Source organism: Canis lupus, chromosome 1 (genome assembly GCF_048164855.1).
Source record: "Canis lupus baileyi chromosome 1, mCanLup2.hap1, whole genome shotgun sequence".
NCBI lineage: Eukaryota > Metazoa > Chordata > Mammalia > Carnivora > Canidae > Canis > Canis lupus.
Window position 1 is genome coordinate 26,585,921 of NC_132838.1, and position 27,573 is coordinate 26,613,493.

Genomic DNA, 27,573 nt, shown 5'->3' on the forward strand with positions numbered 1-27,573 from the left:
GATAGAATTCCAACTCTGCAAGGTTTTCATTAAGACTCATATGATTCAGTGAAGTGGGTGCCTTGATCACTGGAGATTATAGAAGGTATATTTTAAGTGGGAGACACATTTTTTAGCATGTCCCTCCCACTGTGAGAGCATAGTCTTATGGTGGAGAAAGGCTTCAACCCATTTGGAAAACATGCATACAAAAACGAGGACATATTGATAACCCATACTAAGTGATAACTGAATGAAGTCTAACTGCAAGTGTTCAAAGGGTCTGTAGGAAGGAGGTCTGAGGACATTAGAGACAAAATCAGTTTTTTAGGGTTATGGGTCTGACCAGTTAGATATTATTGGTAGACTGTTTTTGCAATTTTATAGAAATTTCTCCACTAATGTTTATTTATAACTCCAGTCATCTTAAATGCATTAGAGGAAGGAATGCAAAAATCAGAAAATGGGGTTTATCAAGGAGCTGGGAAAAAGCAAGCAGCCATCTCAGGTTTCTCATAGCCCCGACTATTTACTTAATTTATAGCTATTGTTTACTCATCTCAATTTCTCTGATTCAAGAGCAAACTGTTGCCATGTTATAAGGATGTGAGGATGGCAAAAGCCTGGCCATTAGGAGCCATTTTTTGAGGAAGCAGAATGGACCTCATCCAGGTGTGTTACAATCATTATAGATTCTGTTTCTGCTGCCTTTGCATGGCATACCTTCTATAATCTCCAGTGATGGAGGAACTAAGATTTCTAAGATTTAAAAATTCTAATAAATTTAATATATTCAAAGTTTTTTCCAAAGATTCCTTTTACACAAACCTTCTACAACTTTCTTTTTACACTCAGATTTTGTCCTGTTTTCACTTTTTATTTTTATTTTTCAAAAGATTTTATTTATTTATATATGAAAGACACAGAGAGAAAGAGAGGCAGAGAGACAGGCAGAGGGAGAAGCAGGCTCCATGCAGGGAGAGTGATATGGGACTCGATCCTGGGATTCCAGGATAACACCCTGGGCCGAAGGCAGGCACCAAACCACTGAGCCACCCAGGGATCCCCAAGTTTTCCCTTTTTAAATAACCAGCCTTATTTTAGGACGAAATTACTTTATTTCTCCTCAACAAAAATGTGTCTTTATTCCTCATAATTTTTTCTTACCAAAAGCATGCATTTTCCTCCTAGAAATAGAAATATTATAGAAGCATAGACATAGAAAATATATTTTCCCTTATTATTTCCAGTGGCCTAATATATTAAATTTATTGGAATTTTTAAGCCTTAGAAATCTTAGTTTCTAGTGAAAATTAAATAATAGTGATCTGTCTCTTTTACTACAATTCTTTAGATTTTCAAATTCATAAATATTTCTCAAGATTTTTAGAAGTTTATGTGTTTTTGGATTTTCCAGTGTAGCATGAACAGATCCAGATATCTTTTAGCTTCTCTGTAATTAGAAGCCAAAAATAAACCGATACTTGGTAATTAATGTTTTAGTATTTTGTTTTACTTGGAAGTAATCTAAATATTTAACAGATTTAACTTAATTCATCATTTGATCTAACTCGGCAAAACTTTAGGTTTTAGGTTACCAACAAGATTCGGGAAAACAATTTAAACACCTAAAATTTTTCATTTTATTTAGGTCTATTTAATTTACTTGTTCTTAATAATTATGCTTAGATCACTCATAAAAACTTTGTGAGGCATCAAAGTCACTCATTCCATTCATCTTTCGATGGATAAAGAAGATGTGGTTTATGTATACAATGGAATATTACTCAGCCATTAGAAATGACGAATACCATTTGCTTCGACGTGGATAGAACTGGAGGGTATTATGCTGAGTGAAATAAGTCAATCGCAGACGGACATACATTATAAGGGAGTAGAGGGGAAGAGAGAAGAAATGGGTAGGAAATATCAGAAAGGGAGACAGAACATGGAAGACTCCTAACTCTGGGAAACGAACTAGGGGTGGTGGAAGGGGAGGAGGGCGGAGGGGGGGGGGTGACTGGGTGGCGGGCACTGAGGGAGGCACTTGACGGGATGAGCACTGGGTGTTATTCTGTATGCTGGCAAATTGAACACCAATAAAAAATAAATTTATTATTAAAAAAAAGTCACTCATTCTTCCAAGCTACTTTCTTTTAAATATTCTGCAACAGAGATAACATTGACCTATCTGACTTTAAGTAAACCCCAGTAGCCTACAAATCTTAATTTTGTTGCTGATATCTCTAAAGACACGTCTATTTTAATCAAACCAACAATCTTAAACAAGCTCTCATGTGGACATGAACTTGAAAAGACATTTTGGTTAGTTTCTATCTTTTTGTTAGGTTTAGAATGATCAATCCTTTTTTGCACTTGTCTTCAAACCACCTAACTAGGGCTCTTTTGGAAATTAATTTTAGCGATGCCATCCAGAGGTATTTATAACATACCCACAAACACATGTGTGCGAAGACTGTGTAGTTACCAATACTTGTGAAGATTTTTAAGATTTGAACTTGTCCGTAGAGTTGAAAGCTGTGCTAGAGTCTGGGCATGAGCCCTTTAGCAGTTTTTTATTTTATTTTATTTTATTTTATTATTTATTTATTTATTATTTTTTTTTTTTTAGCAGTTTATTTTAAAAATACTTCTCTTTCTCCCCCTTCAGTCCCCGGTAATTGTGAGCTGTGTTTACACTGCAGAGGCATGATAAAGTGTGTAACTTTAAGGGGAAGAAAAAAAAGTAAGTTCTTCCAAGAAGGACTTTGATTTTCTAAGGCCAATAATTTACAGGGCTTTTCAGATAAACAACGGAAGTTCATTTGGTAAAAGAATAGGTAAATATTGAATTACCGGTATACTGATTTTTGTTTTGTAAAATAAGGATAGTATTTTTAATTCCTCAAAGAATTGGACAATAGGGATCCCTGGGTGGCGCAGCGGTTTGGCGCCTGCCTTCGGCCCAAGGCGCGATCCTGGAGACCCGGGATCGAATCCCACGTCGGGCTCCCGGTGCATGGAGCCTGCTTCTCCCTCTGCTTATGTCTCTGCCTCTCTCTCTCTCTCTGTGTGACTATCATAAATAAATAAAAATTAAAAAAAAAAAAAGAATTGGACAATAACTTAAATGACATCATATGTTCATTCCCCTATCCTACTACATTATCCTCAATTTGTTGTTTTCCCTCTGGGTACATAGTTTTGTTGTTTTTTTAATTCCAGTATAATTAGCATACAATGTTATATTAGTTTCCGGTATGCAGTATGGTGATACAACAATTCTATAGTTGCTTGGTGCTTATCATGATATAAGTGTGCTCTTAATCCCTTTCACTTATTTCACCTATCCTCCCACCGCCCTCCCCTCTGATAACCATCAGTTTATACTCTATATTTAAGAGTGGGGTTTTTTTGTCTCTTTTTTTCTTTGTTCATTTGTTTTGTTTCTTAAATTCCACATGAGTGAAATCACATTGTATTTGTCTTTCTCTGACTGGCTTATTTCACTTCACATTATACTCTCTAGATTTATCCATTTGCTGCAAATGTCAAGATTACATTCGTTTTTATGGGTGAGCAACATTTATTGTATATATACATATATTACTTTTTGTCAATTCATCTATTGACAGACACAGGTTACTTCCATAATTTGGCTATTGTAAATAATGCTGCATGGGTACATAGTTTTAAGTATTTCTGGCAGCGTTGTGTAACCCCTTGGATGTCTGACAGGTCGCCAAAGACAGTCCAAAGGATACTGGATTCCACAAATCTAAAGTCACTCCCATAGGTAGCTAAAAGAAACAATTTGCATATACCAGGCAGGCTGAAAGCCAAGCCTAGTTATCCAAAACAGGACAAGCAAAAAGGCAGTTGCTATACCTAGGAGAGAAAAGAAAAATCCACAATGGGCTTGAATTTGGAAATGAAGGGACAACAGTGAGATTATATTTTCCTTTCCAGACAGAGCACCACAGACAGAGGTTCAGAAGAACTGATTCTGGTAAGAATTTTCATTCTTCACTGGCTTTTGACAGTTTGTCCAGGATCCCATACACAAGCTCTGGTATCCACCAGAGTTTTCCCTTAGCTATTTAAGGGAATAATGTAGCAGTTTACCAGAAAACTCCTCACTTGCAACACTGAAATTGAGTTGGTAGATTGTTTCATCTTGTTGTACCAGTCTCTTAGTCCTCACAATCGGTCAGTTTAGTTAAACTCATTTCTAGAGGCAGTGATGCAGGTGTGTTCTCAAGGGTAGGCCTATGGTTCAAGCAATCAGGTAGTAAATAAGAGACATTTTTATGGAAACAGAAGAAAAGCAATGTTAATGATTAGATCAAATTATAAACCAATTTTTGAGTTTTAAGGGTAGCCAGTAGAGAAGATTTCTATATGTCAGGCTATTGTCAGGTTTAATCTGATCGGTATTGAAATGAAATAGACCAGGCAAAAGTTGGTCGAAACAGATTTTTAATGGGACGCGCTCTCTGGCGAGGTTCTGCGGCCGCAGGGGAGGGAGAGAGTGGGCAAGTCGTGGGCGCAGGGGAGGGCAACGGGCTTTTAAAGAGGGGGGGAGTAAGGGCTTGAGTTCTGTATGGTGTGATAGGTATTAGGTTTATTACTGGTGAAATTGGCCTGGGGGCAATAACTGCCCATGCCCTTATATGGGGTCTGGGTAAAGTACCGTTCAGGTTTCCTGCATAGGTCCAGGCTCCCCCTGATGACACGTCCTCGGGAGGTCTGCTGGTGATGGGAAAGTTCTGAGGTGGGGGCAACAAGGTGGGGGGTCCGCCAACATTTTGTTGGTGCTTCCGGATCCCTCTTGATCCCACCGGCCCAACAGCTATCTTACGGAGTGACCCACAGAGCAAGAGGCACAAAGATGGTTTACACCTGAGCTGCTGTGATTTCTCAGAAACTTATATCAAATTGTTTATATTCAGTTTGTAGAGCTTCAGGAGAAAGGGAAGTTTTTGTTTTTAAACGATTCCAAGTCAGAAAAGTGAGAGAACAATTTAACAATGCTAATTTGGATAGTTGTAGCCAGCCATTGGAGGACACTAGAAGAACTCAGGATCTATTCCAACTTTTAATATTCCAGCATTAAAAGCTAATATTTACAAAGGTGTGTTGAGGAGGAGAATTTCTTCTGCTATTCAAGTCCTTCAATTTCCTCTAGAAATTGACATGAGGCAGATGAACAGGTGAAAATCCAATTTAATTTCATAGGTACAGGGATCCACAGGGTCATGAAATTCCAAAGACTTATATGAAGCTTCTGGGAGCTAAGAAGAGGGGGAGGGGCCTGAAGATACAAAAGGGAGAGGGATCATCAGCACGAAGTTGAGATGCTTGGAAAACAACACTTGCCGTTTTATGCAGATAGATTTATTAGGTAAAGAGAAATCTCCATTAATACCTGTTTTCATAGTAGAGGGAGGCAGTTGAGGGAGGAGGGGGAGAGTTTGGATCTGCTGGGTTTTGATTGCTCTTAAGTCAAAATAATGTTCATGCCAAAGTGGTGCATTTTAGGGCAGCCTGCCCTCGGTCCCTACAAGTACCTCAGATATATATTTAATTTTGCACTAGCTTTTTGCAATGGATCTTTCAAAGACAATGTTTTGGAATTTTGAAGCTTTTTGGAGGCTTCTGCTTGCCAATTAAAACAGGTATCCCATTTCATTGACCTTGGCAACCCTTGCTTTCAAGTGCATTCCTTAGAGGACCTTATCTAACTGAAACATTCTCCATTATGGCCATGATAATTCTGTGTTTTTTAGTAAAATTTTTACCATTTCTGTAGACCGTCACAGCTCCTGGCACCGTAGTTTTGTTTTTAGATATGAAAAAGCAAGTGTGCCGGAAGGTGGTTACACTTGACTTCTGATTTTAAGGATCCCATTAGCTGAGCCTTTGTTTACTCAAAACAAGACAAGCTCAATGCAACAGCAGTAACCACAAGTTGTCACTGTGGACTGGCCAAGAGAAGGCTGTGCCCAATACCAGCAATTCCCAGTGTGGGCCAAACCAGCAAAATCCACTACGGAGACTTGCAGACTAGAACTGGGGAAAGGGGGAAACCTGCAAACCACACTGAATGGGGACCACAGGTTGGAAATGAAGAAGAAATTCCAGCATTGAATTGTGGACTGAGCCAAGGGCTAAGGATTGGCGCTCCCTTAGAATCTCCCGTTAGTGTAGACAGATATGTTAACCCTGGACTAGAAAGCCAATTAGGTCAGGAGCTGGAATGCAAAAAAAGAGCAGAGCTTAACTGAGTGACTTGCCAATGGCTTTCAGAAACAGCCATAGAGACAGTGAACTTAGGTGGTCACAGAGCACCACACTTGTGTTTCTCCCTGTTTCCAAACGCAGTCAGAATCTTGCTTCAGACACTGATGCTGCCATGAAATCGGTTAAAAACGAAATGAAACAAAAGTACCCAAGTAAACTTGAAGGTCTCATTGGCTTTATTAAATGATTCACAAATCAGGCAGCATCTCATCTAGCAAATAGAGGGGAGCTCCCCTGAGCTAAGTAAGAGACAGGTTTTCTAAGTGAACCACTGCAGGTTTGTGCCTTGGTTAGTTAGAAACTGCATCAGGTTGAAATGTCACACAAAGAAAGGTTTCCAGCAAATAAGGAGATGATGAGGGATGGCTTCCAAAGCTGTGACTCTCTGAGCTAAAGGTGAATGGATTCTCCTTACTTAGGGTTAAAATGAATATTTAGAGTAGGAGGCCTGTTCATCTTATGTAAAAGTAGGCATAAGGTAGCACATGTGCCTTAAGGAAACATGCCTATCCATACATTACCTGTTATGTAAATGAGGTTTGTGCTGCTTCTTGAGATTTTATTTTATTTTATTTTATTTTTGAGATTTTAGTATTATAATGAGCAAAGGTAGTTGGTGGCCCATTGAGTCTGGGTCTGTGTAGCTGTGAGTCAGGGATTAGGTTCTACCTGGTCTTGTTGGTCTGGGCTGGCTGGAGATCTTCCCAGGGCAGTCACTATTGCCTGAGGGGTAGTTTTGGTTTCTATTTGCCTGAGTTAAGATAAGGTGGAAAGAAGAGCTTAAGGAAGAATGTGGGACAAAGGTTGGCGAATACAAGCAGGTGAGCAATAAAGGTGATGTCCTGGGGCATAGCTGGTGACAGTTTTTAAAGGCAGAGATATGGCATTAAAAAAAAAAAAGAAAAAAGGAATTTATTAGCGAGGATGCATTGTTTAGGCAAGGTTACCTACCAGTAAATTTTCTAGAATTGACCAGGAATTTTTTTCTTTTTTTAAGATTTTATTTATTTTTTCATGAGAGACAGAGAGAGAGAGAGAGAGAGAGAGAGAGAGGCAGAGACACAAACAGGCCCCATGCAGGGAGCCCAACTCGGGACTGGATAACGGGTCTCCAGGATCCCGCCCTGGGCTGAAGGGGGCGCTAAACCACTCAGCCACCCGGGCTGCCCTTGACCAGGAATTTCTGTGTTGATTGGTAGTGAATTCTTGGGGTGTTGAAATTACAGACAGGTGAGGCATTAAGTCTTGGGGCCCTTTACTGACTTGGGGCCCTAAGTGATGTTATCATGGGCCTATAGTTTTCTTCTGAACATCATTTTAATTAAAAAGAATATAACTCAGGACCAGTCAGATGGAAGGGATGCACAGGGCAAGGGAAGGGGCCCAGAGCCCCATGCCCTCTTCAAGCGCACCACTCTCCCCAGATATCCACTTGTTCGCCAACTCAGAAGTACTCCCAACCCCTTCATCATATAGGCACACTTGATTAAGTTATTGGCCATTGGCTCTTGATTCAATTTCCAGGCCCTGTCTCCTCCCCTGAGGTCAGGGTTGGGACTGAAATTCCAAACCTGTAATTCCATGATTGGTTTCTGGCACTGACTTCCCTTGAATCAGAGAGCATCAACTGGATCAACTGGGTTAGCTGGATGATTGAGGAGATAAGGGAAGTAAAGTCTCCAAAGTCCTCTGGCAAGTGAGTGGTGTTGTGCCCAAGATTTCGAATCCGAGAAACCACCAAGGAGCCGACACCGATGCAAACACACGAGGGTTTATTTACAAGCTCGAGCTTGGGTCCAAGTGCACCCGACACAGTGGAGCAGGGACTTGGACCCCGAGACCTAGAGGCGCAGCAGCTTTATAGGGGCCAGTGGCCAATGGGATACGCAGAAAGTTGCACAGGCATGTCGGTCCCCACGCAGGTGGCCAATTGCATTACACCTTCCCCTATATATCCACTTGAGCGGGCCTATTACTCTGGTCAGAATCGGGGCGGAGTTTTGGCGGGCACAAGGCGGGGTGACATTGTTATGAGCCCATTTCCGATTAGGGTGTGCCCAGCGGCTGGACTGGGGGGGGGCAGCGCCTTAAGCAATAAGCAGGTCATGTGGGGGTCACACAGGAGGTGGCGGGTGCAGCACAAAATGGAGTTAGTCCTGCTCTGCTTGTCCAGGGGCAGGGGATTTTTGTTAAATTTCCTGGGTCCCACAAGTGGCAGTCCTAGGCAAAATTCCTTAAGTGATGCCTTGGGTCTTTTGAGTACCAGGCACTCTGCTAGGTACTAGGGTCAGAGAAGTGCAAGAGGCAGCACCCATCCTATTTAGTCTTTGTTCTTCCCTATTTCTGGTTCTTTCCCCTGGGGGTGGGGCACAAATCCCTGTGGAGTTCCTTCTGGGGCCTGCTGCCTCTGGGGTGCTATCCGTGAATGTCCCAACACGGTGGGTTTCTTTCCTACTCCGGCAGTGGGATGTCCCCTTCTCCCTCTAGAGAGGCAATCCTCTGCATCCTTGCAGAGTCCGGTGGTATTAATCAAGGCTCCTTTCCACAGAACAGTTTTGTTGGGCTCCAAGGCAGGCCACTCAGAACTGTGCCACTTTGGCATATTGATTATTTTAAATAAAAGTTCCCTAAGAAACAGCCAGTGCAAGAAAACACTGACTTCTCCTTGTCTTCAGAAGACAAGAAATAAATATCTTCTGTAAAAGGTGGCCTCTCTGCACCAGGAGGTAAAGAGATTCTTCTTGTCATGCATGGGAAATTTGTCGTGAAAAAGGCTGTATAAACAACCCTTGTTACCTTTTATTGATTTACTACCAGGCCGAAATTCTGTCCAGAATTCCTTACTAATTGAAGCTCTCCAAGTCGTTTTCTTTGTCCTGTCAATTCTTCACAGATTTATTGCCTCTTTGTCTAAGAAGTATAAAAACTGCCTGCCTTTGGTCATTTAGGTCTCCATGTCATTACTGGACCTCTGTGTGTGTGTCATAAAACTACCCCCCCCCCCCCCATTAATCTGGCTCATGTCCCTTACATTCTTCTATCAGCTGGAGATCCTTGACAGCAGAGGAAGTGGTTCCTCCCCTGCAGTTGGGCGTAGCCAGCTGGGTCAGCTTCCGCTGGATATTTGCTCTGAAGGGTCTGCAGTTTTGAGATCTCGGGAAATCTGACGTACAGCCAGCGGAAGGTAAGATTTCTTACCCTTTCAGTCTCCTGGAATCTCTGTCTGTGGGGTCTGGTGGAGGGAGAGTGATGACATTCTTTTTCTCTTTCTCTCAAATTAGCAGGAGAAAATATTTGTAGAACTAATTCCTTTAGTTTAGCGACTCTTGGTAAAAATTTGGTAGAGTACTGTTTGGTTAGTGATCCATTTCCTCCCAGATGGCTTTTGTTTTCCTTTGTGGTGTCTTTTGTGTTGTTTGTCTTAAAGGGGATTACCATAAATCAGAAGGCAGGCATAGGCCCTCTCAGCTGTTCAAGTGGGCCTCACACAGTGCTGGGTTCATGCTTCTCATCAGGCAGTGTCTGTTTAGACATACTTTGCTGTGGGTCCCTTGTAAAAACTGGATGAAGTTTTTCTTTTTGTCTTGTTCTATGTCCTAGGAACTTGGCTTTGTGACCAATGAGGATATTCTCTTTGGTTTCTGCCATCTGGAGGGTATGTTTACTGGGGTGCATTTACTGGGGTACACTAAGGTAGCCAGTTGAATAGACTGGGGATCGGAGACATCCATTTATAGGCAGCATTTTCTTTGTCCAGTTGTGCCAGCTCTCAGGGGAGTTTGTCCTAAGAGCTCCTAGACTGTAAGAGCCTTTGTCATCTCAACCTTCATTGCTTCATTGCTTGCTTTATCGAGCACTAACAAAGTGCTCGAAAAATCCCATTCCAGTAGCACCTGCCCACTGTCACAGATTGGCGGGTCTGGGACTGGAAGCTTCACCCTTTTATGGGAGACTGGAGACACCTGATACACCACATCATTCTTCCCACCTGGCCCTGAAGGTCTTTGCTTTCTTGGACTATTCTTGGGAGTAGACTTTTGGATCATGGGGTTTTCATCAAACTAGATCCCTCTCTAGGGATGCCCTCTTGTATCTTTGGTCAAAGCATAAAAAGGTTTATTGGTTTGAGTCACTATTAATTGATAATTAAATAGTAAGAACCATGGTAAGATCAATGGCCGAAAGATGAATCCTTTAAATTGGCTAAATTAAAAAAAAGTCTTTATGGTGAGCTTTTAATTGTTTTATTAGTATAAAGCTAGCTTTAAAAGGATTCCTTTGACAAGATAAAGAACAGAAATTAGACTTAAGGCAAAAATTAATGTCTATATCCATTGCAAATTTCCCTTCTTAAAATCTGACCCGATCTGTCAGTTTTAACTTCCCTTTCCTTATAAGATTTATTTTAGACAGCAGTCCAGCTTAATCTCAAGCTCAAAGTATACAGGCTATTCTAAATGCTGGAAGCCAAGAAGTAAATTTGGCAGAAGTACCTGGGACAGGGAGTAGGGCTTGCTTTGCTGTAATCAGGGTCTGCCAGCTTTAGGCATTTCTATGCAATGACCTTGGCAGATGGATCTTAGAACTATGCATCTCCCCCCCCCTCCCCGCCCGCCACCCCCCCCCCCACAGAATTCATCATGTCTCTTGAACAGCAACAGATCTTTTAAATTATAAAGCCCCTTTTCCTCCACTTTCAAAAGATCCTACCAAATTTAGAGGATTTAGAAATGTTAATGGCTGTTCGAAACCCCAATCACAGAGAACTTGGCTGCTAAGGAAAGTTTCTTTCAGCTCCTGATTATATTATGATTATTAGGCAAACCAGAAGGCCCCCTGGAGCCCAGCCCCCCTTCACAGAGGAAACAGATCACCAAAATTTCTCCTAAGCCCTCCTGCAATTAATCAGTGGAAGGATGATTCTCAGGGCCTAATAATAATAAAAAGCCCAAGGTTAAATTACATACTTAGAAAAAAACTTTTACTAAAATGCTTTATACAGAATTTATGAAGGCATAAAACTTTTGATCTCCATTTTAGTTAAACATCTCATATTAGTAAAAAAGGCAGGTCAATCCCTTGATATTCAGGCTACAATCCAAATCTTTAGGGGGAATTAAAGACAATTGTCTTTGTGTTACAAATCTCTATACAACTAGAAATGCAACTCTAAAAACAAGTCAAAACCCACCTATTTTTACTGATCTCAAAATCTTGCCTATTCCTCTCAATGCTTTATAGACATAAAAGATCAGGATGTTGGAACAAAATTGTTCTGTACCTAAAATAGTTTCCCCAAATCTTTTTGGCAACTTGAAACCTTGAAGGTTTGCTAAGTGATAAGTGATAAGGTTAAGTTCACTGAATATCTAGGTCATTTTCAAATAACATGAAATAATAAACATTAAATGCTGAACATACATTTATCTACTGGTGGTTTCCTTATTACTCTAGAGAAACTAAAAATTTGGGTCTGCTAGTAAAGATGTTCTGTTCTGTTTTAATAAAAGATTGTACTATGAAGAAACACATGTTTCTAGAAATTATGAAATATAGTCATAAATTTGCCAATCTAAAAAATGCTGGGAAAACAGACAATTCACTGTTGCTTACTACTTAGTTTTCACTAGAAATTAAAATTTCTAAGGATTAAAAGTTGTAATTAACATATTTGACTAAAGCTGCTAAAAATTATAAGGGAAACAACCCTGTGAGATAGATGTTTTTGGTAAGAAACAGTATGACGAATGGCAATACATTTTTGTTGAGGGCAAAAATAATTCTTCCTGAAGTGAATCTAGTTATTTAGAAAGGGAAAACTTAAAAACCAAGTATAAAAAATAAAAAATAAATATTACAACATGATTTATGAAAAAAAACCTCCTTTGAAAAAAATTTTATATATAGCTAAGGTTAGGATAAGTATATTTAAGAGTTAGTTTTTTTGTTTTTTTTTTTTAAGATTTTATTTATTTATTCACGAGAGACACAGAGAGAGAGAGAGAGAGGCAGAGACACAGGCAGAGGGAGAAGCAGGCTCCACGCAGGGAGCCCGACATGGGACTCGACTTGAGGACTCGATCCCGGGTCTCCAGGAACACGCCCTGGGCCGAAGGCAGGTGCTAAACCGCTGAGCCACCCAGGGATCCCCCCAAGATTTATTTTTAAGTAATCTCCACACCCAACAGTGGGGCTCAAACTGGGAGGACAGGAGTCACATGCTCTACTGACTAGCCAGCCGGGTGCTCCTACCCACTGAGACTTTAACAAGCTGTTTCAACCCATCTGGAAATCGTTTTGGTTTTCTGCCATCAGCAGGCATAATTATTTTATTTATTTATTTATTTATTTATTTATTTATTTATTTATTTATTTATTTATTTATTTATTTATTTATTTATTTATTTATTTTAAACTTTCAGACTCACACATTTTTTTTTTCTTAATAAACTCCACACCCAATGTGAGGCTCACATTCATGAGGCCGAGATCAGGAGTTGTATGATCTACTGATTGAGCCAGCCAAGAGCCTCTGCATTATTATTTTAAAAATGAAATACAGAAACACTACTTCTTAGTCCTTTAAAGTCCTACTGCACATACCATTTCTTCGTGGGGTTATTAGAAAGCTTAGTCCTGAGACATGATATGTAACAGTATCTGCTTTATAGTACCTGCTGCATTCTACTGATTTTGTAAAGATTGAATATTTAAAAGCTTATATAAAGCTTTCAAGAAAAATGTGCCAGGCAATATGCCAAGCAGGAAATAAAAAAAAAAATTTAAGGTACGTGCCCTAAAACCAACTGGGTGAGGCAGACAGGTAAACAAATCCCACAATACACTGTTAAGAGTCGCCAGAGGCTTAAGGAACCAGGGCCCAGCCTCTAAACTCAGCGCGGGGTCCACAGAGCCGTTTCCTAACAGCGGATGGTGCTGGGGATGGTGCTGGCCGGCAGAAGAGGAAGGGTGGGCTGCTCACAGGACACAGCTGTCTGCTGAGGCAGGGAGTTCCGAGTGGCAGATCCCAGAGCTGCAAGTGTGTGGCCTGGAGGATGGGTCTTCAGACGCCTCTAAGCCGGTCCACATCAGGCAAGTTCTTGAAGCAAAGGGCCTAATTCTTCTGTTCTCCCTGACTCAGGAACTCAGCATAAATTTCAGAGTTTACCAAGTTGCAGTGCCCCGGCCTCCAGCGCAGACGCAGACGCCTGCGGCCCCAAACCTCAGTGCCCCAGGCCAGCTTTTCCTTCACCCACAAGTCACTTCCCAAGTTTCTACTCTGCTCCAAGCACTCACCCAAGGAGGACACTCAGGGTTTACAAAGGTAACCTGCTCATCAAGCTTCCTCAAGTGGAACTCCATCGTTTAGGTCATTTCAGGTTATTTGGTCCTGGCCCGACAGGCAGATTCTGGCCCTCATCTGCCTTTCCTTTTTCTCTTTTCCGTGTGTGTGTGTGTGTGTGTGTGTGTCTGTGTGTGTGTCTTCTGTTTTCTCTTACAGTCGAAACCCGCAACAGCTCCTCCGAGGCAGCATCTTAAAACTGCGACAAGAAACCAGAGTGTTCGCCCCCGCGATCCGCGGACGCCCGGGGTGGGTGTTGGCCCGTCGGCCGAGACCCGGGGCACCAGAGGAGCCTCGGTGAGGCCGGAGGCTTCGCGGCGGTGCCAGCCGGCGGGAGGAGGTGCGGGCGCCGGCCGGGGCGGGGCGGGGGCGGGGGCGGGGGCGCGCACCCCTCCTCGGCGGACTCACAGGCTTTGAGGCCCCGCCTCCTCCGGGCCCAGCTCGGCTCCGCCCCCGAGGGCCGGGCCCGGCCGCAGGGCCCCCCCCCCTCCGCCCCGAGCCCCGGAGAGCCCGGGAGAGCCCCGGAGAGCCCCGGAGAGCCCCGGAGAGCGCAGCGGCGGCGGGAGGCCAAGAGTTAGTTTGAATATCAAAAGAATATTGCTGGAAAATTAGAATTTGATTTTTCTCTGTTAAAAAAGCTTTCTTAGATGATTGGTTTGCTTTTTATTAGAAATTATAAACAAAATTTTCTTATGTAATCTGCCTAGAAAAAGATTTTATGCTCTGTTTTCATCAAATCTTTGCTCATTCAAGAAGATAGTCCTTAATATTAAAAGAGCTAAGATTTTTTACAATTATGTAACCTTCTCTATTTACCTTTAAAATCTTTTGTCACTTTGTCTAAATAAATACATAGTTTTATAATGATCTGTGATCCTTCTTTAATTAAATGCTTGAAGCTTTTGATATTTTTTGACAAATTTCCCAAAATCAAGTTATTATTATTATTTTAAGATTTTATGTTTAAGTAATCTCTACACCCGACGGGGCTTGAATTCAGCACCTCAAGATCAAGAGTCAGTCTGACAGAGCCAGCCAAGTGCCCCCCAAAATCAAGTTCTAAAATAACATCTTTTGACTACAGTCTAACACTTCAATGATTTTGTTTCTCATCATGAAACAGAGGCATTAAACTAATTGCACTTATTACATGGGAAGTATTCTCAAGTAATACTAAACATTCCAGGTAAAGAATGCCACTTCTTGGCAGGTACAGGAACCTCAGAATGTTTTGCAGACCTCAACAAGAGAGGAACTCACCCAAATATATAAGTATTACATGCAGTCTGGTGGCAAATATTTGGCTTGGCTTCTGGCCTCAAGAGGCTGTTAAAAGTTCAATGTAGAGATTCCTTGTAAAAAGTTCCAAAAAAAAAAAAAAAAAAAAAGTTCCAACAAGGCCGATTTAAGAGTCTAAAATGATCAATTGCTATTCTTGCTGAACTCCTATATAGAATCAGGCCAAGGTTGCTCCCCCCACCCCCGCCATATTTATTTTATAAATTAATCAGTCTTAATTTGGCTACCTTTGGTCATAAAATGAGAGTGTTTATAAAGAGAAAAATTATATTTAAGTAACATACCTTTATGGATATCAGATTCTAGATCTGATGAGACTAGATCCTGTTTTTTTCTAGTTTCCTTCAATGTCTGGTCACAACTCCTAATTAACATTTCCAATTTTTTCCTGTAATTTTGACATGGAATCACTTCATAAGTAAAAATTCCTCTTTTCTTGGAGCTCTGCAAACTAAATATACACAGCTTTATGTAAACTTGAGAGAAATCACCATAACAACTCATATATAGATCATCTTCATGCCTGTTGTCACTCAGGTCACCAGACACACTTGACCTACAAACCAAAAGAGTCTGCCGGATTGCCACTGCCTGCCCTCACCCTATTTGAAGATGCTTAGCCTGATAACTAGAAATCTTCTAAACTAGCTACTCTCAGAACTCAGAAACCAGTTTTATAATTTATCTAATCTTAACCATTGCTTTTCTTTTGTTTTCATAAAAATACCTCTTCTTTATTGCATGATTAATTGAACCACAGGCTTAACTTTGAAAATACATAAGCTGGGGCACCTGGATGGCCCTGTCCATTTGTCTTGTCAATTCGTCCCAGATTTATTGGCTCTTTACCTAAAAAGTAGTCTGAACCTTGTTGTTGTCTGAAAATGCCTGCCTTGGTTGTTTCTTTAGGTCTCAATTTCATTTTGGGGCTTCCATGCACACTCAATAAAACTTTATTTTTTTCTCCTGTTAGTATGTCTCATGTCAATTTAATCTCCATACCAGCCGGAAGATGTTGAAAGGGTAGAAGTAAATTGTTTCTTCCCCCCAGAGACAATTTCCCCATGTTTTCTCCTTTGTATGAGCAGAAAGGCCACATTTGGGTAGCTTGGCACTCAGTTGGTGGCTTAGCAAAGCTAATGTAGTGACAGTAGTGATCAGAGGACGCAGCTCAGGCACCAGAGTGGAAGTTGTTGGTCCCCATCCAGTCGCAGTTTCAGCCAATGGCATTCTACCTCAAATCTTGCAGGTGTTCATCTGAAGACCTTCTCTTGACTAGTACATGCTAAGTAGGCCACAATTACAGACTGATGAGATGGTATGACATGTGAGGACAGGAGAAGGGTTATAAAGTCAGTGATTAAGTTTCTATCTTGTCTTGAGCCTGGGCCCCTGTGCTGTAACCTTTGCTAGGGTTTCTCAACTTTTTTCTTTTCCCCTAAGTTGAAACAGGAAGGCTTGGAGGGCTACAGTTGCAGTTTTCCCTTTGCCCAGGCTAATTATGCTTTGGTAAATGGTTTCCCTTGAGGACAGCCTTTGGTTGAGGAGAACAAAATGTTTTGGGCTTATTTCAAAGTTGGGAATATTTTTCTTCCCACTGTAGGAAGTATGAGGCAGAGGGATTTTTGTCTCCACATTGTTCTCCCAGAGGATCTGGTGGGGTTCCTAGAGGGAAATCTCACAAAAGTCTGAGGGCCTCTCTGACACTAGGACCTCCCTAAGATTTTAACTCTTAAGCTTGTCCACACAGAGTGTCTTGGCAATTAGTTAATGACAGTTAATATGATCATACCTATTCTGGTTCCAACCACCTGTACCCTTAGAATGTGACCTCACTTGGAAATAAGATTGTTTCAGATAGAAGTTAAAATGAGGTCATTCTGGAGGAAGATAGGCAGTAAATCCAATGACTGGTGTCCTTGTAAGAAGGGGGAATTTGGACTCAGATATGCACACAGTGAGAACACCATGTGCAGACACAGGGAGAAGACAGAGATCTATGCAGAGAGAGGGGGCTTGAAAAGATCCTTCCCTTGCAGTCCCTCAGGAGGAACGACTTCGCCGACACTTTCCTCTGAAACTTCTTGCCTCAAGAACCGTGAGATAATAAATTTCTGTTGTTTAAACTGCCCAGTTTGGGGTACTTTGGGATGACAACCCTAGCAAACTAAAACATACATTTCCTTTTTAGATCCTCATAAATCCCTGCAATAAGGGTCCTTTGTTATATAAGATTTGTTTACATCTATGTCTATCGTGCAAAACCATAAGGCTTGCTTTGAGTAGATTTGATAATTTATTTTAAGGTGCTAACTCTTGGGAATCACATGATTAATTGTGTTTTCTCTCTCTACGTATCAAGACTTGCTCTCTTTATCAGCAGTCATCTGACTTCAGCATGATTACCTCTCGGTTACTGGTTTATGTGGCAGTTTTGGTTCTCTGTGTCATAAAAGTCAGCTCCCGGGATACATTTATTGCAGCTGTTTATGAACATGCAGTGAAATTGCCTAATGCCACCCTAGTACCAGTGTCCCATGAAGAGGCATTGGCAGTAATGAACCAAAATCTGGACCTGTTGGAGGCAGCAATCACTTCAGCAGCAAACCAGGTACCTTCTCTCAAGCACTCTGGATTCCACCAAGAGAAAGATGGGGTCTTAGGAGACAGGGTCCCTGTCAAGTTCAATTATACTTTTGGAAAACATGTATGTTAGGTAGCCAACAACTTTGTTGTACTCCTACCTCTTACCTCCTTCTCAAAATTGTTACAGCAAGGATACTGTTCTACTTCCCTAATTGTGAGATAAAATTAAGAAAATAATAGCTTCATCATCATTAAGGGGCAGTAGATCTTTGAGGAACTTGCTATATGCTCAGCAGCTCTGCTGCTCTCTTTCACTATACGTAGAGAGTGGAGGATAAGTGGATCAGGACCAGGTACTGTGCAGTGAGTATTAGTAGCCTTGGTATACTTTTGTGCTCTTAGCCTTGTGTGGGTTTTTGGATTAGTTTATAACACCAAAATAAAGTTAAGTTGCAAATTACTTAACAATATGTATTATGTACTTCATATTTCATTCTAATTACAAGATAAACTATATATGTTAATGTGTAGTGAGTTCTTGGGTTGAATGAAGGGTTAAGTATAAAGGTCTGGTTTGAATGGATATGATTTTTTTTAAAGATTTATTCATGAGAGACAGCGAGAGAGAGAGAGAGAAGAGAGAGAGAGGGGCAGAGACACAGGTAGAGGGAGAAGCAGGCTCCATGCAGGGACCCCGATGGGGTACTCAATCCCAGATCCCAGGATCACGCCCTGAGCTGAAGGCAGATGCTCAACCACTGAGCCACCCAGGCGTCCCTGAATGGATATGATTTAAACAAGATATTTGTAGGTCAGGTATAGAGGGAGATTATGTGAAGTGTGATGAGTCATGAATACATACATGTAACTCCTATCTACCAATATACATTCTTATACAATACAAACATTTTAAATACTATGAAGAATTCTGAGGTCCTTTTTCATCCTTAGTCCAACTATTTTCTTAAAAGCTGCAGCAGCTTTCAGGGTGACTCTCCCATCTGAAGGGGCCCCAGTGAGCTCATGGTGTACCTCTGGGCTTGGCACCCTTTGGGGAATCCGTGTCTGAGTGCTCTCCTTCTGAGAAGCCAGAATCACTTTTACAGAGTGATTTGGAGAGCAGGGAAGGTTGGAGCAGAGGAGGAAGTAAAATGGAGAATTTGAGTATAAATCAATCCTGTAATACAACACCCGACTGAAGTGGGCGGGGGGGGGGGGGGGGAGGGGGGGGTTGGGGGGGAATGGGGGGAGCGATTTTGAGAAGAATTGGTTTTATGCTTAACAACCGCAGTGGATAGCAAACCTTTCAATAAGCTATTGATGTTTAAGAAAGAATGAAAATGTTATAGAGAAAAGGTGGTGGGATTAGACTATGCAATTGTGAAAAAAAATTATAAAAATACAGAACACAAAAAATTAAGATTGAAAGAAAGAAAAGGCCTGGATGGCTGTTGCTAATCCATTCAGTTTCTCAGGTTCCTTTACAGACCCTCTCTTGGATTGTTTTCTTACCTGAGAAATATTTTAATTGAGCTACATTTTTAACAGGGTGCACATATTATTGTGACTCCAGAAGATGGTATTTATGGCTGGAACTTTAGCAGGGAAACTATCTACCCATACTTGGAGGATATCCCAGACCCTGGAGTGAACTGGATCCCTTGTAATAATCCTAAAAGGTAAGGAAATAGGTGGTGGACAATTCAATCATGAACATGAACTTCCTTTATCTGGAAGGACTTTGTAGAAGATCACTGTGTAAGATCCACTGTCAACTCTAAGTTCAAGACCATTTTATTATTTTTCATCTCCTGTGGATACATTTATTAGGAAAGTGAATATGAGTTGTGAAATCACAGAAAATCAGTCCAGGAAGGTAACACAGAAATCATCAAATTCAATGTGAATATATTTCCATTGAGAAAAGGAACCTGGAGAGAGAATAGCATAACTTGCTTAGGGATACAGGGGTAGTGGTGAGTCAAAGATGACTAAAGGTGACTAAACAATCAAACTTTAGTTTTCTGACTTCTTACCAGTGAACAGAAAATTGTTGTCCCGTGTTTCCATAATTTGGAAACTGTGTGAGAAAATGGCAAAATAGAGCCACGTGTTAGTTCAGGATTTAAAATTTTCCTTTTTACGTCAATAAGATAGCTGAATGAGGTTAATGTGTATGAAGTCCTAAGAGCTTAAAGTGATGATGTAGCAGAACTGCGGAAGTGGTTTAAGCCAGGTCTAGACTTTATTTTTAAGATCGTATTTATTTATTAATGAGAGACACAGGGAGAGAGGCAGAGACACAGGCAGAGGGAGAAGCAGGTTCCATGCAGGGAGTCCGATGTGGGACTTGATCCCAGGATCCTGGGATCACACCCTGGGCTGAAGGCAGGCGCTAAACCTGAGCCACCCAGGTGTTCCTTTTTTTTTTTTTTTTTTAAGATTTTAGGGTGTGTGTTCTAAGAGCATTTTGTAGTCTTTATTGGATATAGCAAACAGTCTGAAAGATACAGTTTAAATGTGCATATATTTGGATATATGATGGACTTTCAAGATTAATAGAGACAGAAGGGAAATATGTTATCAGGACTGTTTAAAAAAATCCCAAACACCAGAATTCTATTTAATGTACTTATTCTACCAGTTGTGGTGATCTGAAAAGACTTCGGCTAAATGTTTCAAGTGATGTGATGTATTGTGTTTAATACCTAGGTATTTCAGACATTAATTGAAGCAAACGAGAGAGAAGAATTGTCAAATACTCATTCTTTATATATAATGCATTAAGATAATTTTTTAGATGTGGTTTCTCATCCTTCTTGGTCTTTTTCAAGGATATGTTTTTGTTGATAATTGGTATGGTTTTGCTTATATTAATTGTACCAATTTGTAGATCTATCTAATGGTCTCGGTTTGATACTCAAAGAAAGCTTTTACTACTATTGCCAGGAGATAGCGCTAAATTTCCATTCATTTAACTGTTATTTTACACTTCTCAGCTCTTCTTCAATAACCTACCTCCTATTAACCATCTATTATTTAAAGATTGTGCCAAGAGAGAATAAATATGGCTACATGTTACATGTAGTAGGGTCTCACTTTTGAAGATTGCTTTTTAAATTACTTACTGGGACAACTACTGGTAACCTGATAAAGAATAAAGAAATCAGGGGCACCTGGGTGGCTCAGATGGTTAAGCATCTGTCTGCCTTCTGCTCAGGTCATGATCCCAGAGTCCTGGAATTGAGCCCCAAGCTCCCTGCTCATAGGGGTGTCTGCTTTTCCCTATTCCTCTCCACCCTGCTCGTGTGTGTTCTCTCTCTCTCTGTTTCTCTCTCAAATGAGTAAATGAAATCTTTAAAAAAAAAAAAAAAAAAGAATAAAGAAAACATTAACAAGCATTCCAGTATTTCCATTTTTCCATACTGTCTGGTAGTGCCCTAGGTCAATCCTTGTTTCCTTTATTTTTTTTTTCTTTTTTTTTTTTTCCTTGTTTCCTTTAATCTGAGCTATTGCAACAGCTTTCTAATGATTCCCTGTATTTAGTCTCTTATCATTCTAATACATTCTATACCCTAATGGCCTATTATCTTAAGGAAAATTCAGATCATGTGACTTCTGTCCTCAAAACCTTTTGTCTATTAAATTTGAAGTAAGTTTTTAGCTTTTTGTGCTGAGCTCTTTTATGATCCCAAATGCATCTTTTAAATTCCCCTTTCCCTTTTCTATCCCTAATGATGCCTCTGCTCCAACCAGATTGACTAGTTCCCTGAACAAGATTTCCCTTTTCTTAACCTCCAAGGGTCTCTTTTTTCCTAATTTTTTTTTTTATTGTGGTAAAATATATAGAACATAAGGTTTACTATCTTAACCATTTAAAATGTACAGTCAGTAGTATTAAGTATATTTGTATTGTTATTCCACCATCACTATCACCCACCTCCAGAACCCTTTTTATCTAGCAAAACTCAAACTCTATACCCATTAAACAATAATTTTGCTTGCGGTCATTTTGGCAGCACCTATACTAAAATTGGAGCAATACAGAGAATATTAGCATGGCTCTTGCACAAGGATGACATGCAAATTCCTGAAGCACTCCATATTTTTAGAAAAGAAAGAGGAGACATTATAGTGATACCACAGAAATACAAAAGATTATGAGAAGAGGCTACTATGAATAAGTATATGACAACAAATTGGACAACGTAAGATAAATCCATGGATTTCTAGAAATAGGGAACCTAACAAGACCAATAATGATTAAGGAGATTGGATCAGTAATCAAAAAATTCCCAGCAAAGGAAAGCTTGAACCAAATGAATTACAGATAAATTCTACAAATATTTAAGGAAGAGTTAATGCCAGTCCCTCTTAAACTCATCTAAAATATTTAAGAGGAGGGAACATTCCCAAATTCACTTAATGGAGCCAGGGTTACCTTGATGCCAGTTAGATAAGGATACCACAAGGTAAAAAAAAAAAAAAAACCACTACAGGCCAATATCCCTGATGAATACAGACATAGAAGTTCTTAACAAAATACTAGGAAACCAAATTCAATAGCATATTAAAAGGATAAGAGACCATGATTAAATGGAATTTGTCCTGGCATGCAAGAATTTTTCAACATAAGTAATACAAAAATGTGATACACCATATTAATAGAATGAAATATGAAAATCATAAAATCACTTCAATAGATGCAGAAAAAGCATTTGACAAAATTCCACATACTTTCATTATAGAAACGATCAAGAAAGTCAATATAAAAGGGACACATCTCAACATAATGAAGGCCATATATGGCAAGCCTGCAGCTAACAGCATACTGATAGAAATTTGAAGAATCCCTCTAAGATCAGGGAAAAGACAAGGGTGTCCACTCTCCATACTCCTATTCAATGTACTACTAGAAGTCTTAGCCAGAGCAATTAGTCAAGCGAAGAAATAAATGGCATCCAAATTGGAAAGGAAGAACTAAAATTGTTTCCATTTGCTGCTGCTGTGTCTTGTATAAAGAAAATCCTAAGGACTTCACCAAAAAACTATGAAACCCAAAGCTAAATAACCCAGTTAAGAAATGGGCAGAAGATATGAATAGACATTACTCCACAGAAGACATTCAGATGGCTAACAGACACATGAAAAAATGCTCAACATCACTCATCATCAGGGAAATACAAATCAAAATCATGGTGAGATACCACCTCACACCTGTCAGAATGGCTAAAAATAATAACACAGGAAGCAACAGATGTTGGTGAGGATGTGGAGACAGGGGAATCCTCTTACACAGGTGGTAAGAATGCAAACTGGTGTAGCCACTCTAGAAAACGGTATGGAAATTCCTCAAAAAGCTAAAAATAGAACTACCTTCTAACTCAGGATGTATACTACTAGGTACTTACCCACAGGATACAAAAATACAGATTTGAAGGGGCACATCCATCCCGATATTTATAGCAGCATTATCAACAATAGCTAAGCTATGCAAAGAGCTTAAATGTCCATTCACTAATTGATAAAGGTGTAGTATAGGGATACTTGGGGGGCTCAGTTGGTTAAGCATCTGCCTTCAGCTCAGGTCATGATTTTGAGGTCCTGAGATTGAGCTCCACATTGGGCTCTCTGCTCAGTGGGAAGTCTGCTTCTCCCTCTCCCTCTTTCTCTGTCCTTCCCCCCTCCCTACTCATGCTCTCTCTCTTCTCACAAATAAATTTTTAAAGAAGATGTAGTGTACACACACACACACACACACACACACACACACACGGAATGTTACTCAGCTATCAAAAAGGATGAGCTCTTGCCATGTGCAACAACATGGATGGAGCTAGAGTATATTATGCTAAGTGACATAAGTCAGAGGAAGACAAATCCCATATGATTTCACTCATATGTGGAATTTAAGAAACAAAACAGATGAATATATGGGAAGGAAAAAAAAAGAGGGAGGCAAACCATAAGAGACTCTTAATTCTATAGCTAGAGTTCTCTATAGAACAAAGATTGATGGAGGGAGATGGGTGGGGAAATGGGCTAGATGAATAATGAATATTAATGAGAGCACTTACTGTGATGGGCAGTAGATGTTATTGTAAATGATAAATCACTAAATTCTATACCTGGAGCCAATTAATTAGAATTCAAATAAAAATTGGAAAAAAAAAGTGAATTCAGGAAAGTTGCAGGATACAAAATCAATATATTAAAGTCAGTTCTATTTCTGTATACTAATGATGAACCATTAAAAAATAATCTCATTTACAAAGTACCAAAAATAATAAAATACTTAGGAATAAATTTAACAAAAGAAGGGAAGGGAAAGATCTGTACACCAAAAATAATAAGACATTAAGGGAAGAAATTGAAGAAAACATAAATAAATGAAAAGATCCTGTGTTCTTGGATTGGAAGAGTTAATAGTGTTAAAATATTCATACTACCCAAACCATCTACAGATTCAGTGCTACGCTTATCAAAATTAAAATTGTATCTTCATAGAAATAGAAAAAAAATAGATCCTCAAATTTGTATGGAGCTACTGAAGATTCCAAATAGCCAAAGCAATCTTGAGAAAGAACAAAGCCAGAAGCATCACACTTCCGGATTTCACACTATATTAGAAAGCTATAGTAATCAAAACTTACTGTGCTATTTTATTGGCATAAAAACAAACACATAGACCAGTAGAACAGACTCCAAAGCCCAGAAGTAAATCATGTGTATATAGTCAACTAATATTTGACAAAGCAGCCTTGAATATACAATGGAAAGAGGATAGTCTCCTCAATAACTGGTATTGGGAAAACTGTATATTCATATGCAAAAGAGCAAAATTGAACCTTTATCTTACACCATTCACAAAAATTAACTCAAATGTATTAAAGATTTAAACATAAGACCTGAAACCGTAAAACAGTTGAAGAAAACAGGGAAACATCTTGACATTGGAGTTGGTAAGGACTTTTTAGATATGACACCAGAAGCATAAACAAAAAAAGCAAAGATCAACAAATAGAACTACCTCAAGGTAAAAAGCTCAGCATAGCCAAGGAACAAAATGAAAGGGCAACCTATAGAATGAGAGAAAATATTTGCAAATCTTATATCTGATAAGGGCTTAATATCCAAAGATACGTAAGGAATTCACACAACTCAATAGTTAAAAAGGGAGAGAAAGGGACAATGGATCTAAATAGACATTTCCCCCAAACATGACTAATCAAGTAAATGCAAGAAAAAGCAAATCAAACCCACTGTATGATATCTCACGCTCACTGGAAATCTCCTGGAATTATCAAAAAGATAAGGGATAACAATTGCTGAAGAGAATACAAAGAAAACCTTTTCTACTGTTGGTGGGAATATAAAGGGGTGCAGTCACTGTCGAAAACAGTATGGAGTTTCCTCAAGATATAACTACCGTATGATCCACAAGGAAGTGAAATCGTTATTTCCAAAAGATATCTGCACCTCTATGTTTATTGCAGCATTTTCTACAATAGCCAAGACATAGAAACAATGAAGTGACCTTTAACAGATGAATGGATAAAGAAATGTGTTATATACATATATTCAATGGAATATTATTCAGCCATGAAAAAGAAATATTGCCATTTGCAACAACATGGATGAACCCCGAGAACATTCTGCTAAGTGAACTAAGCCAGGCAGAGGACAAAAACTGCATGATCTCACTTATAAGTAGAGTCTAAAAATGCCAAACTTATAGAAGCAGAGAGAATAATAGTTGCTAGGGGCTGATGGTGGGAGAAATGAGACAAAAGTTAGGCAAAGGATACAAACTTCTAGTTATAAGAGGGAATAAGTTCCAGAGATCTAATGTATATCATGGTGACTATAGTTAACAATACTCTATTGTTTGCTTGAAAGTTGCAATGGGAGTGAATATTAAATGCTCTCACCGTATTAACAATCAAACAGTAATTATACTAAAGAATGTGTTAACCTAATTGTGGTAAACATTAATATATACATGTATCAAATCACATTTTATATTTTGATCTCACACAATGTTAAATATCAACTATATTTCAGTAAAGCTGGAGAAAGAACACAATAACTCCCTATTTCCCCATCTCTGTAGCCCCTGGCAGTCATCACTTTACTTTCTATATTGATGAATTTGGCTACTCTTGACTATGCTAGCTACCTATATATTACCTTTTTGTGATTGACTTATTTCACTTAGCACAATGTTTTCAAAGTTCATTCGTGTTATAGCACGTGTCAGAATTTCCTTCCTTTTTAGGCTGAATAATATTCTACTGTGTATGTATAACCACATTTTACTACCTTTCATCCATTGATGGACACTTGAGTTACTTCCACCTTTAGGTATTGTGAATAACGTTGCCATGAACATAAGTATACAGATGTATCTTCAAGACCCTGCTCTCAATTTTTTGGAAATCTATCCTGAAGTGTAACTGCCAAATCATATGCTGGTTCTATTTTTAATTTTTTGAGGGACTACCAAACTGGTTTCCTGGCAGTTCTTTTCCTAATCATGTCATTTTTACATTTTCACCAACAGCGCCTTTGTGTTCCAATTTCTCCACATCCTCAGAAACCCTTGTTATTTTCCTTTTTTTTTTTTTTTTTTTTTAAGTAGTAGACATTCTAAAGGGTGTGAGGTGACATTTCATTGTGGTTTTGATTTGCATTTTCCTAGTGATTAGTGAGGTTGAGCATCTTTTCACATGCTTATAGGCCATTTGCATGGCTGGTTCTTTTTTGTTTGTTTGTTTTTGTTTTTGTTTTTTTAAGAAAAGACTATTCAAGTCTTTTGCCCATTTTAAAATCAGATTGTTGTTGAATTTTAAGAGTTCTCTTGTATTGTGAATATGAATATAAATTGTCCTTCTTTGTCTCTTGTAATCTTTTTTTAATTTAAAATCTATTTTACCTGATATTAGCATAGAGTGTCTTAATTTCTCCCTCACATTTGAACAGTATTGCTGGATACCAGATTCTTAGTTGACATTTTTTTTCTTCCAGCACTCTAAATATATTGGCCCACTGCTTTCTGGTCTCTAAAGTGTCTGATCAAAAACTGCTAATAATTTCACTGGGGATTCCTTGTATGTTATGAATCACTTATCTCTTGTGGCTTTCAAAATCCTTATTTTGTGTTTGGCTTCTGACAATTTGATTGCAACATGTCTTGGTATGGGTGTCTTTGAGTTCATCCTTCCTGGAGATCATTGAACTTCTTGGTTATTTATATTCATGTCTTTAATTAAATTTGGGAAGTTCTTAGATATGATTTCTTCAAATAATCTCTCTGTCTCTTTATCTCACTCTTCTTGGACTCATATAATCTGTGTATTAGTCCACTTTGTGGTGTCCCACAGCTCCCTTAGGCCTTGTTCACTTCAATCTTTTTGTCTTTCCATTATTTTGACTTGATTATTTCAGTTGGCTTACCTTTAAATTTATTGATTCTTTCAGCTAAAATTCATCTTTGAATACCATTTGTAAATTTTTTATTTTAGTCATTGTAATTTTCAGCTCCAGAATTTCTTTTTGGTTCCTCTTAGGTTTTCCATCTCCCTACTGATATTTCCATTTTGTTAATATGTTATCTTCTTGACTTTTTCTACACTTGCTTTTAATTCTTGAGCATCTTTAAGACAGTTGTTTTAGTCTTTGTCCAGTAGGTTTGCCCTGTGGTCTTTCCGTAGGATGATTTCTGTAGGTTTATTAGTTTATTCTTTTTTTTTTTTTTTTCCTTTGAATGGGCCATACTTTCTTGTTTATTTGCATGCCTGTGATTTTTTTGTTGATAAATTGATATTTGAATCTTAAATATGATCATTCTGGACATCAAATTCTTCCCCTTCCTCAGGGTTTAGTGCCTTTTGTTAGTTTGCTTGTTTTGATTCTTGTAGGCTGTTTCTGTTCTAGGCATAAGCTTGAGGTGTGAAATTAAGATCTTTTGAGGGCTTTTCTTAGCCTGTGTCTTTCCCTGACCACATGTGTTGACTTTCTAAATTCTCCTATGTATATTATTGCTTTTTTATGTCCTAGTCTTT

At 39.3% G+C, this 27,573-nt stretch overlaps 1 protein-coding gene and 1 non-coding gene across 11 annotated transcripts in view; both read left to right on the plus strand.

Annotated features, from left to right (window-relative positions):
* Window positions 1-3,808: 3,808 nt before the first annotated feature.
* The window catches only part of LOC140632168 (pantetheinase), a 34,218-nt gene continuing 10,453 nt past the window's right edge, over window positions 3,809-27,573 (plus strand). The window contains exons 1-7 of one of the 10 annotated variants that reach the window (XM_072823922.1): window positions 3,810-3,988; window positions 9,327-9,466; window positions 9,883-9,937; window positions 13,424-13,606; window positions 13,784-13,921; window positions 17,286-17,534; window positions 19,058-19,188. In XM_072823922.1, the coding sequence (XP_072680023.1) occupies window positions 9,902-9,937; window positions 13,424-13,606; window positions 13,784-13,921; window positions 17,286-17,534; window positions 19,058-19,188 (737 nt within the window). In that variant the 5' untranslated portion in view covers window positions 3,810-3,988; window positions 9,327-9,466; window positions 9,883-9,901. Of the gene's footprint in view, window positions 3,989-9,326; window positions 9,467-9,882; window positions 9,938-10,183; window positions 13,322-13,423; window positions 13,607-13,783; window positions 13,965-16,962; window positions 17,022-17,285; window positions 17,535-19,057; window positions 19,189-27,573 lie in introns of those variants that run through there. The other 9 variants (XM_072823954.1, XM_072823927.1, XM_072823935.1 and 6 more) reach the window with 9 other exon arrangements.
* On the plus strand, window positions 21,516-21,619 carry LOC140608737 (U6 spliceosomal RNA). The gene has a single exon (XR_012010715.1). It is a non-coding gene; the product is annotated as a U6 spliceosomal RNA (small nuclear RNA).